The 12556-nt window shown below is 33.6% G+C and overlaps 2 protein-coding genes across 3 annotated transcripts; one reads left to right on the top strand and one right to left on the bottom strand.

The window, feature by feature from the left end:
- Nucleotides 1–1742: 1742 nt before the first annotated feature.
- prelid3a (PRELI domain containing 3A) lies at nt 1743–9264 on the bottom strand. Of its 2 annotated transcripts, XM_077212381.1 has the most exons (7): nt 9120–9264; nt 8028–8196; nt 4875–4964; nt 4670–4740; nt 4418–4520; nt 3891–3966; nt 1743–3552 (listed from the first exon to the last, which is right to left on the bottom strand). In XM_077212381.1, the coding sequence occupies exons 1-6, from the start codon at nt 9149–9151 to the stop codon at nt 3895–3897; spliced, it is 537 nt and encodes a 178-aa protein (XP_077068496.1). In that variant the 5' UTR covers nt 9152–9264; the 3' UTR covers nt 1743–3552; nt 3891–3894. The 2 variants fall into 2 exon arrangements, with proteins under 2 accessions (XP_077068496.1, XP_077068486.1); XM_077212371.1 differs by having other exon boundaries at nt 1743–3966.
- Nucleotides 9265–9667: 403 nt separating this feature from the next.
- On the top strand, nt 9668–12521 carry LOC143721700 (uncharacterized). The gene is made up of 5 exons (XM_077212394.1): nt 9668–9801; nt 10597–10860; nt 10974–11024; nt 11353–11487; nt 11638–12521. Exons 1-5 carry the CDS (start codon nt 9774–9776, stop codon nt 11832–11834), a joined length of 675 nt encoding a protein of 224 aa, XP_077068509.1. The 5' UTR covers nt 9668–9773; the 3' UTR covers nt 11835–12521.
- The last annotated feature ends 35 nt before the right edge of the window (nt 12522–12556 follow it).

Consider the following 12556-nt stretch of genomic DNA (forward strand, 5'->3'; position numbering starts at 1 on the left):
GAGAGAATTGAACATTTAAGCTCACATGTAGTTATTTTATAGCTTCATCAATTGATGCTAAAGTGTATTTATATTACCTTTATATATTTATTCATTTAAACTGCGTAATAATAATTGATGAACTAAAATTGTACATCTGTGATTGATTAAGGGTATAATAATTACATAGGCCTAAATATTATCTAAATCATACAAATGTATTATTCTAAATAAGCATCACTAAAAACTAGACGATTTTGTCTTTAAAAATCATTTGCTATGTAGTGACCTTTAATTCGGAGTAGAAAAAGGTGTAGTGACTTTATCGCATCAGGCTTGTGTCACTTTGCTCACAGCTGATTGGTCCAAGTTCAGTTTGCAACCTCTTAACTAGAACATAACCTGCCCCGGACCAGGTTAGCTGTGGAGCATAAGTTACTATGGCGATGAACACTGCCAAAAGACAAACCACTTTCATGGTCCCTAAAACCCAGGGTTGACGCAAACTAAACTGAAACATAGCTGGCTAGCCACCTAAACCGGCTTCATGGTATAGGCCCCAGATATCTGATGTTAAGGTGTGTGTATGTATATGTACAATATATATACACTGCCGTTCAAAAGTTTTGGATCGGTACGTATTTTTATGTTTTTGAAAGAAGTCTCTTCTGCTCACCAAGGCTGCATTTATTTGATTTAAAATACAAAAAAGAAATCAGTAATATTGTAGTAATTTTCTATTTTAATGTTACAATGCAAAATTTTCAGCATCATTTCCCCAGTCTTCAGTGTCACATGATCCTTCAGAAAACATTTATTATTGTTAATGTTGAGAATGTTTTCACGATTTTTTGAACAAAGTTCAAAAGAACAGCATGTATTTGAAATATAATCGTGTGTAACATTATAAATGTCTTTACTGTAACTTTTGATCAATTTAATTCCTCCTTGATGAATAAAAGTATTGATTTCTTTCCTCTAAAAAATAAAAAAATAAATCGTACTGACCCCAAACTTTTAAACAGTAGTATTTAATGTTACAAAAGCTTTCTATTTCAGATAAATGCTGTTCTTTTGAACTTTCTAATCTATTCATCAAAGAATCCTGAAATAAAAATGTAAATAACTGTTTTCAACATTAATAATATTGAGAAATGTTTTTTGAGCATCAAATCATCATATTAGAATGATTTCTGTAGGATCATGTGACACTGAAGACTGGAGTTATGATGCTGAAAATTCAGCTTTTATCACAAAAATAATTTACACTTTACTATATATTCACATAGAAAACAGCTGTTTTAAATTGTAATAATATTTCACAATATGAATGTTTATTTTGTATTTTTAATCAAATAAATGCAGCCTTGGTAAGCAGAAAAAACTTCTTTTAAAAACATTAAAAACCTTAACGATCCAAAACTTTTGAACGGCAGTGTATACACACATATGTGGTTGTTGTTGAATATGTTTGGTGGTGACTGGTTTTGTTAAACTATAGATGTGATCACACGAAGCACAAAAGAAATAATTCTTAACTAAAAATGTATAATTTTTTTATTAACTTTATTGTTGAATTATACAATGCTCTTCTATGGATCATAAAAAATTTAATTAACCAAATTTATGCAGCATAGTTTGCTGTAACAAGACATTCCCAACAGTAAACTGCATAATTAACCAATACTATCCATGTATCTCTCCATGGCATTAACATTAAAATAAATCCACATCACAAAAAGAGAAGAAAAAAAATGGCATTAAAAGACGAAAATTTCATTTTATTTATAAATCAAATTCCACATCCTTCACACAGAAGGGGGAAAAAGCAGGGTTTGGGATAAGATTAAAAAAGAACTAATGGCATTTACGACACTTAATTAATAAATGTTATGCATGACTTCTTATCAAAGAAAAACAGATGCTTAAAAATGTCATGAAAGAAAAAATGTAACATGTTCCTTTAATAAAGCCACTATCAAGTCTGTGAAGACTTTCTGTTGTGCCTTAAAGGGATAGTTAACCCAAAATTGAAAATTCTGTCATTAATTCACTCACCCTCATGTTATTCCTAAAGCATAAGACTGTCAATGGAGGGACAGAAAGCTCTCAGATTTCATTAAAAAGATCTTCATTTGTTTTCCAAATATGAATGAAAGTCTTACGGGTTTGGAACGGCACGAGGGTGAGTAATTAATGACAGAAGTTTCATTTTTAGGTGAACAAACCCTTTAATTAACAACAGGCTTAAGTCTGACAGTCAGGCAATATGTTTTAAAGATGTTTCTGTCTCTAACCATGTCAAAGATGAAAATATTACATTATAAAAGATACATTTCTGAAATCTGGCATTGCTAGACTCGATTACAAACCAAGTTTAAGTTTGTTCACTTCTGCTTGGGTGTTTCATCATTAGGGAAGAAATGCTGACATGTTTTTTTTTTTCAGTGGAAGAGCTTTACGCAATGTCATTAATTTTCTTATGGCCTGTAAATCAATGACTAGTGAAAATATTGTTTAATTAACAGTGACATTGATGATAATTTCATTAGAAAATAATAATTTATAATTTCATCAAAAATAAATAATTAAAAAGGTCAAAATTATACAACAACAAGGCAGTCCTGAAATCAAGTTAAAAACATTTTTAAAAATGGCAGGACAAAAACAAGAAAGAAAAAATGATTTACACAAGATGTCTGCTGCAATTTAAGCAACATAAAAAAAAAAAGGTTTTGTCTTTTTCAAATGTCTGGCCAATAAGACCTTGACAACTGTTTGTTGGTATACTTTGACAAGCATTATTTTTAAATATTAAAGAAAATATACAGTTAATAATTTAATAAACATATACATTGTAGCATTTTCTTCACAACTAAATCAAACATGCTCTTTGTATTGAACCACAGCAGTAATATAAAGATAAAATAATAAAAATAAGTTATTTTTAACATAAACCATAAATGAGCATTTGTTCATATCATTCTAATAAGTAAACTTAAATCCTCCCAAATGGGCTGACAATACGTTTACATTGTGTCAATTATGAAGCCGCATAAATATCTTTTAAATATAGGACTTTTTTAGAGTAAACATTACAAAATGACTTTTGATAAGTTATAGTACCTATCCTACAAATTTTAGCTAGACTTTATAGGTTAATTACACTCTAAGACTACCCATGCAAACTTTCTGAAGCAAACAACTAAATTAACTGATATTCCCCTTAATCACATGATTTAAAAAAAAATTAAGAACACACCAAAAATTCATTCACTTTATAGATATTCTGAACTTTAAGGTTCTTAATTACATCCAATATCCACTTCATACAGAGACATTATGTTATGCCATTAAAATAACTCTAAAACAAGAGGTAGTCAGTACAGTGCATTCATATTTTGTAGGGACATTCAAAACTCCATACAGTTTTATCTGTAATAGTGCAATTTTATGTGCCTAAATGAGCACATTTGACTACCTTTGTGTACAATCATCAACACAAAGAGAGGTGGGGCAAAGTCAAGCAAGCCAGATGTGCTTTCAGAGCTGGTGAAAGTTTATTCATGGGCTCTAAAAACACAAATGAAACTGACATAAAATAAATAAATAAAGTATATATTATAAACAATAATGCCTGATCTACGTCTCATCATGAAACAGACATCAAAAAATAAATAAATAAATAATATGTATTTTATAAAATGTATCCCTTATCATGAAAACAGACATTAAATATATAAATAATGTAGATTTCTTACAACATTTATGGCTTATCTATGAAAATTAACATGTATGCCCCATCTGCTTATAAACAAGTTATTAAATAGCCTTTAGTACCAATGAAGCCGACCGCTACATGTCATGTCTGGTTTGTACCATCCACAAACAGGTGCTTCAGGAAATATTACCTGTTCAACACAGGTCACACAAAGGAACATTTTCCCTTTCAGAGTTTTGAATGATCCATTCAATGGCATCCCATCCCTATGGCAAAAATAGAGCTAATCAGTTTAATAGTCATACTTTATTTAGAGGCTTATATAATGCTTATAATACTTCATGTATGCTAAAATAATCTCCAGCAGTTTTTGTTTGTTTTCAAAAGACATGAAACTATTAATGAAACTATAAATGAAACTATAAACGAAACTACTTTACTTCTTTTTTTTATAGAAAAAAAACATCCACAAAAAACAACAGGGTTTGTTAGATAGGGACAAAACCACATTATCTGTGCTTTTAAGTTGCTTATTTTTGGACCTTCTTCGATTGTGTCACCAGGAAAATAGGAACTACTAAGTTCCCATTATGCAGAGAACAGCAAACTTTGATCAAGGATTCGTAACACATGATAAGGCAACATGTTAAGGGGGATATTCCAGGGATATTTGATCAAATAAAAAATTTCATTACATTATACATAACAACGATTTACCTTTCTTGCATTCGCTGACATGGATAAAGCCATCAGTCCCTCAAGGTAACTGCTCAAACTGACCCCCTTCACCGTGATGATCGCCTCTTGTGTTAATACAGTGCTGCAAAAATAAAGCAATTTTTTAAAAAATGTTTTGTTTTAACAGATTATTTGATTACTTTCTATTAGTTTGGTTTACATTGATGTGCATAGATATGCAGATATTACAATTACATGTCAAAAACAACAATTAAGTAAGAATTTACTTACACCTCTGGATTTTCTGGATGAGGTGTGTAGACAAGCCTTTCATCAACAGATATTAAATTTGTTAGGGTTATCTGAAGGAGGAAAGAATTTTTTTTAGACATGAAGATTTAATACTTTATATATGAAATTAAATAATCTAATTAGATTTGTTTTTCTGTAATAAAAGAAAAGAAATTTAGTTGTTTAAGGGTAAACAAAGACTCACATTTGTTGAGCAAAGCTCCATTTTTTTTCCTTCTGGGTCAACAATGGAATGTTCTTGTACATATGTGGTGGTTCGATTTGTCCCTAAAATCTAAGGGGGGGAAATGAAGATCTTTATAAACCCCTGGTTCTCAATCGGGGTTGCCTCGGCTATCTTCCAAGGGAGCCTCAAGATTACGTAAAATTATTTTAAATAAGACTATTAAAATCTACATATTTCTTATTTTAATTCACAACCTAAGCAACATGTTTTATTTGAAAATACAGGGTTCTCGTGGTCTTGAAAAACCTAAATATATGAGGTAGCCCTTCTTTTATAAGTGTCATTAATGTAAGGAAAAATAATGTAAAATAATAAATTCTCCATGGGCATTTTTTTAAATAAATATAGTTATGTATAGTTATGTCAAATAGTAATGCCAAGCTTTAAATATTTGATCAGGTAAAAAATTTATTTAAAAAATCTTCATCCTTATTCTTTATTTAGTAAACATAACATAACATAACATAACATAACATAAACACAACTGGAAAAGTCATGGATCCTTCAGATACTGTAATGGACAATGGAGGGCCTTGGAGTCAAAAAGTTTAGGAACCACTGTTATAAACAATCCTGTTTCATAATGCTAAACTGATAAATACCGCAATACATTTTAAAGGTACACTATGTAACTTTTTTAATTCAAAATTAACTAAATTTAAATAATGAGCCAATACATAATCAATCCTTCCAAAACGTGTTTTTGTCATACACTGATTCTCTATGGTAAGCCTATTATTTATGTTTATATTTTAGACTGGGCGGGATGGTTTCTGTGGAAATCTGAGTATATAAGTCACTCGTCCATGTGTCTCGTCAAATCCGTAAATAGAGAAAGGTTGCTCCGGCTACTTTGACGCGTGCATGTTGTGGGAGTGGAATAGGTTAGTTGTCACAACGAGCGAGAAAGGCTGATATGAAAGGTTGACAAATTTCGAACCTCCTGGGAATCACCCGTTTAAAAAGAGAGCGCATGTAATAAAACAAGAATCAACATTGGCTTGGCTTTTTGGAGATGCTAAGAACTGAGGGGTTTGAAATGTTGTAAAGGCGAAGTGAAGATGCGTTTTTTATTACTCAACAGGTGAGTAGGTGTTTTATTGAACAGAAAAATTGCCATGTAGCTCTTTAAGAGATCAAGCATTATCTATAGTAGATCAGTGGCGTGCGGTCAATATAAGCTGTGAATGCTCTGCATACCCAAGCCATTCATGGACTCGCTGATTTATACTAACACTATAAATAACTATAAATTCCTTTGTTTGAGGTGTTAAAGCTTATGATAAAATGTTAGTAATACGTAGACTATGCACTACAACTCTCAGTAATTTATTTATGTTCGAAACAATGGTTATTTTCTTCAAATCTGCCACTCAGTTCCAGGTAAGCTGATTCACAGAGTACACTCTGTTGTTATGGTCATCACTGTCCCGCGTTGTCATTGGTCTGTTGGCATATGGGGGATTTAATGCGTAAAAAATGTCATTACTGAAACTATTTTTATAAATTTTTATTTTCTCCATAGGGACGTTTATTTTAACGAAAACGTATAGACTGTTAAAGACAGACCTAAGCATGCAGACCTGTAACTATCAGAGACTGTTAATCATAGTCTATGCGTTTATTAAAGTCATCAATTTGCATTAGCTATTTCAACTTATTTTTTCAAATAATAATTATATTTTTATTATAGGCCTGCTTATTTATTCTAATGATATCTTACTTATATATTATTTATAAAAGGCCTCTAATATTTATTATATTATACTTATTTTTAATTCTTAATAAATAAATAAAAAACACTTCTGGCATACATTTTAATTGACACCTGCCATGGTGGATTTGTCGTCTCTGATATTAGATGCCTGCCGATGCGCCATAACATTTAAAGGGTAACTAAACCCTAAACCAACTTTTTTTAGTTAATGATCTGTAAGACTGGGGCTTTATTATTGCTGTTCATTGATTCAAGTAATTTTTTGACATTTGGGTTTAAAGTGTTTTAATTCTACAATATATGGTGTAAAAACGTCTGAGTGCTGCCCTCTTCAGGTTGAACGGTGGCTACTGCAGTTGAATTTTCCTATTGGAAGTTGTAGTGGCCTATGACGTAAGCAGCCACCAGTTAACCACACCCTTGCCTAAAGAAAGACGTCTCAGGTGCACGCCCCCCCTCCGCTGGGCTCTGCCCACTTTTCCAGCATTTTTCAAATATTGCCAGTGGGTGGAGTCAGGCTCTGACCAGGGCTTTAGTTACCCTTTAAAGGTGACGCATGTCATTTCTGCGACATTAGTGCCACCTAGCGGAATTAAGAAAAATACGGCACATTTTGCAAACCCCCCTTTCTCATGTGCGCGTGACTCAAATCGACAGCTTTTACGGGTGCCTGTGAAGGCATCAACTACTTTTAATAAATGGTCAAATATAGGAAAATTTTAGCTGCTTTGCCATGTGTCATGTGACACATGGCAACTGAGAAGCTAACACTCTGTCTAGAGCGAACACGCTTATTATAAACCCATCTAACGTGCACCAGGTGCATTTTTGACATAACACATCAACCAGCATAACGGGTTAAAAAAGTCACCGCTTACCACTGCAGTAGAGTAATAGTAATATATCTAGATTTGTTTCATTAGGGGTCGTTGTTGTAGTGCTGTGCTGGAATTTATTTTCAAGGAAGTACAGTGTCAAGTAATGACTATAGCTACAGTAACAGTAGAGTACAGTAATCTTCAGCTAGTCAGCTTGAGATATTTTCCATCTAAACTTCTTATATCCCTTAAGCCTAGTAGTGAATGTTCTATGAGCAGTAGGACAACCATATTCATTTGCATAGTCACAGAGAGCCAAAGCACAACCAAAACAATGTTCTTCTGCAAAATGCATGCAGTTTTGTTTTTTAACTGCTAGAGGGCCAAAAGTTACCTTTAATTTGTGTAAAATACAAGATGTGGAAATTTGAAGATGTAAAATATGTAAATATTAGATGAAAAATATAAGAAGCTTCAACAGTTTTCACATTTTCATAATCTTTAACCCAGTATTTTATGATCACATAACCCAATAGACATGTAATACATATTGCTCTGTGAAGCATATCATCTTACCGCTTTGACAATCCCTGGAAGACCCCACTCTGTGCTGAGGAGCCGATGACTGTGTAGACGTCCATGTGTGTCCAAGTTCCTATCAAGAACGTCCACTCCAACAACACTAGGGTTCATTGGATTGGGGTACTTCCTCATAGCTGCTTTGATCACAGTCTCCCATGGATAGCTGTGTGAATACAGACAAAAAACTCATGACAATGGCTTACAGTGGTTTATGAGGAACGTCACTGTACTGACTCTGATCTCACAGGCAAATCACATTCAAGGGAAATTTAGCTTAAATATGAGCAGAAAGAATTTTGGCCAGTGTTGTCCATCCTATTTTCAACGAGCATCACGCCCATAACAAGAGAGGTTGGGATCTTAAAATAAAGGTTTGTTTGCGATAATTTGTTTCCTAATAATGAATCATTGTTTCATAATGAATCATTGTGGAGTGAAACTAATGACTGGGCTTAAAATAAAATAAAAGGGAAACTAGAAAATATACAGGTTTTGCACAATTCTGTTTTGGGGGTATGATGAATCCTGGTGGGGGGAAAAAACAAGTTAGTTTGTTGATTTTAGCTCGCTAACATGTCCTTCACTCATTTAAGGTGTTCTCCTTGGCTGTATTTTTCTTTTTCTTTTCTAATCAAAATCCAATAAACACACAGCCTGACTGTGACCAAACCAGCTGTTTTTTTTTCTTTTCAACAGGGAAATACACCATAGCAATATTTGACATTTAGAGAGGAAAAAATATTAAATTTTTACAAATAAAAAAAACTATATAATATGTAACTACATATATGAGTTTTGTTAGTAAGATGCGTGATGAGAACGACAATGCGCATACTTGTAATAGACTTGAAGACTTGAACAGACAGCAACCGGCTAGGCCCAGATTAATGAATATTAGCAACTAATGCTCAGATTTGTGTTATGTACAAGAATAAATTGCTTACAAGCTACATATACAGAAATGTTCAAAGGACGAGAGCTGCTCTGTTTCCCTATCCCAGCGGCACTAAAGGGAATCGGGATGCAAATCATGACAGAGAGGATGCTGGAATCTGTGCAGATTCGTCCTAAACGCAAATTATCTACCTGAATATGTGCTCCGTGCTCCAAAGCTTCATTTCTACGACTATTTGAAAGTGCCTCCAAACGACGGTGGACAGTAGATCATATATTCATATTTTCACGCTCTTTTCCCATTATAACGTTACCCTGCTCTGAGATGCCCCTCATAATCAAGGGCGGCGAAACCTCCCTGTTAGAACAGCAACTACCAATAGACATCAAGCTTTGTGACGCTTTTAGATGGCTTGATGTACATCACTGTTGCGCTACAAATGTGCAAAAGTGACTTTATAGTTGATAAATAACGTGTAGGTCATTTAAACGTTCGGCTATATTAGTCGCAAATTAAACTAGATTATTATTGGTTCTCTTTTTCTTTAAATTTGATTTTAAAAATACATTTAGTGTATTAGTGCCGTTAAATTGATGTGATTAAAGAATTTCAAATTAAAACGTTTGTCTTGTATGTTGCTGTTGTTGATCGCATGACATTAAAATCTGCGGTTAACCAGAATGACAGACATACGAGGGGGAATTCATGTGTGGAAATTACATTCTCAACGCGCATGCGCATACACCTACGTATATCAATGGCACTGGCAGCTGCAGTTTCGTTTTCATATGACTTCACAACCACGTTTCTTTGTTATATTTGGCATTATTTATGTTGACTAATAGATGGACAGCACTGTTGTTATATTCTCTGGTAAGTTTCTAACTCATACCTTAATTTATCTCATTCTGTTAGGCCTGTTTTTGTTTGTTTGTTTTATGAAAATATTAAAGAATGTTACAAGGACGCGCATAGCGCTTCAAATCACTATAGCTATTTCAGCTGTAGGCCTACTATATGTCGTATTAAGTAATGACGCAAATACAGTGTGAACGATGCAAAAGTTTAAAAGTTATTGGTATGCACAGATTTTTTTAAAAATATGTACTCTCAGCCTGTTAGTTTTTTTGTTAGGACACAACCCTCCCAAATTTAAATGCGTCACATATGTAATTTAAGTTGTTTGCGAATTTATTGTATTTAGCAAATATTTATGATGACGTTTAAATACTACAAAAACATTAAGAGCAACTTCCTTTCATGAACAGTTTCTGAAAATTACTGTTACACTTTATCTAACATTTTAAAGTCAAAGCAAATTAGTAACTTATTTGTCCAACTTTAGCTTAAGTCCAACTTTTTACAATAAAGGTTCTTTAGTGGCATCCATGGAACCTTTCTATTACACTATATATATATGTTATATTTAAAGTGGGAAAAGTTTCTTTAGATTTCTTCACACTGAGAAAAAAAATGGTTCACTGGAAGGTTCTTTGAGGAACCAAAATCGTTTTTTTTTTATGGCATCGCTGTGAAAACCAATTTTTGGAACATTTATTTGTAAGAGTGTATGCATCCAATTTATTTTGGGTGTATTACATTTATTTCTGTTGTTTTTTTAAGCTTCCTGTGATTTAAACAATTCCCTCTTGTTCTCTTTCTCAACAGATCAACAATTACAGCAATATTTGGGCTTCCTCAGTAAGTGTATGACTGGGATTTTAGTTCAAAGGATGTCCAACTGCTTGTACCGATCCTGCACTATCACGGCGTATGAATCACAAGTTATCACATCGCAGGCCACGGACATGCAGAAAGCCTCCAAGATGATGCAGATTGTCATTAAAAAAGGTCAACGTGCATGCAGCTCATTCCTCAGATGCCTCGGAATTTGTGACCCGGCGTTGTATGAGAATGTTACAGGATATCCAGGTTGGACAATCTATCAAATCTCTAGAAATAGGTCTATGCCAATGTCTGAGTTATTTATTCATTATTTCTTTTTCTCTTTCTTTTTCTTTTTTTATGCATTTGTTGTCATTCAGCACAATTTGGTCATGAGGACCATCAACATATAGAGGAAATTCCTTTCTCAGGTAGATATTTCTGCATATTTTGCCTCACTGATAATGTACCTTGTCATAGACAGTTTTTTTCCCCTTTGCCCTGTTGTTTAAGGAAGCATCGGGGTTGTGAAATTTTGCAATTCCTGATCAGTACTTAATATATCACCTTACTTCCTGTTGTTGTCTCTTTTTTTGAAAGATTACCTCACACTTCTAAAGTATTGAAATGTAAAACCGCACACTTTTCTAAAGTCCGGGTTAATTGACGCTTTGTTTTGCTGTCCCACATCCCTTTGATGCAATGTGTCGTGTGATTGCTCATATTTATGTCTTTTGCTTTTTGTCTTCTCTTTAACAGAAAAAATGCAATTTCCATCTTGTATAATAAACATACAAAACTCTTCCCTGACCAACTGCATTATTGGGAACAACAATAGCCAATGCATTACCTGTGACCAGCATTCTTTGCTTGCTCGAAATGATGCAATCAAAGGTAAGAGCTCTACAGCAGGAAATATAGGTCAAATTATTCTAGCGTTATAGACTTATACTATATGTTATATATTACAGTTTATTGTTTTTATACGTTTATGTTAAATTAAATATCTTTTTTCTTTCTTTTTCTTCTTTTTTTTACAAACAGTGGATGAAATGGCTGCAACTCAGAGCAATGATGAACTGATCCCAGTGCGGGAAACAATGAGTGGCAACAGCATTCACATGGAGAGATCCAACATAGAGTATGTCATTATAGGGGATCACAACAGTATGACCGTCACTGAGTGTTTGAACTCGGAGGTTGAGGAGGATACAGAGCCTGAGCCTGATGTGATCGGTTAAAATATGTGAAATAGTGGGCAGGAGGGAAGATCCAGTGACTGGATTGTGGTCTGGGCGAGGGGGGCACATTGACTGAGATGGCCGGGCCAGGCCCCCCTGTGCTACAGACGCTGACAGTTTGTCAACTCAGGTCTGACCCATGATTGTACACAGCAGCATAATGTGTGCTTTAAATTGACCAATGCTCAGGTGCTCATCCGATGCTGCCAAACACACTGAAATATTATCCTTTATCATGGATTTTTCTAAACCGGTGTGGCCATTATATTTGATGCTGCCTTGTTTGCTACTGAATATGACTGCTACTGACTGTTTCTCATGTTTTAATGGGTATATTAGTATTTATTTGTTCAACAGAAATGTTTAAAAATAAATATGTTGGCTGGCCTTTTAATACATTTGTTATGCAGCCTTTTTATACGTTTTCTATAAGCTTTTACGTAATATTTGTTTACTAAATTATGATTGATGGTCTCCTGATGTTTAAATGGTTATTCTGTAATAATTTCTCATTGTATTCCTGTAGTTCTGGTGGATTTGTCTTGTGGGAATTGCTTATGATTTTATTTATGTTACTAGGTGCCTGTGAGGTACTGTACAAAGGCATTTTGTATGAAGAAGGTATGTAGCTGACACATTTGTCATTTTGGAGCAATATTTTGAAATAAATGTATTTGAAAAAAGCAATCACCACTGTCTCCCAACTGATTAAGGTGTCAAGA

Source organism: Siphateles boraxobius, unplaced genomic scaffold (assembly GCF_051911475.1).
Source record: "Siphateles boraxobius isolate OS27281-9 unplaced genomic scaffold, OSU_SipBor_1 12, whole genome shotgun sequence".
NCBI lineage: Eukaryota > Metazoa > Chordata > Actinopteri > Cypriniformes > Leuciscidae > Siphateles > Siphateles boraxobius.

Bases quoted from the DNA above. Each gene is read 5' to 3' on its own strand.
- prelid3a (XM_077212381.1), bottom strand. From the start codon at position 9,151: ATGAAGCTTTGGAGCACGGAGCACATATTCAG. The intron at 4,521-4,669 runs GTAAGTAAATTC...TTATTTTTGCAG, and splicing joins CATCCAGAAAATCCAGAGGT to CACTGTATTAACACAAGAGG. The intron at 3,967-4,417 runs GTAAATCGTTGT...TTTTTGCCATAG, and splicing joins TGTCAGCGAATGCAAGAAAG to GGATGGGATGCCATTGAATG.
- LOC143721700 (XM_077212394.1), top strand. From the start codon at position 9,774: ATGGACAGCACTGTTGTTATATTCTCTG. The intron at 9,802-10,596 runs GTAAGTTTCTAA...CTTTCTCAACAG, and splicing joins CACTGTTGTTATATTCTCTG to ATCAACAATTACAGCAATAT. The intron at 10,861-10,973 runs GTTGGACAATCT...GTTGTCATTCAG, and splicing joins GAATGTTACAGGATATCCAG to CACAATTTGGTCATGAGGAC.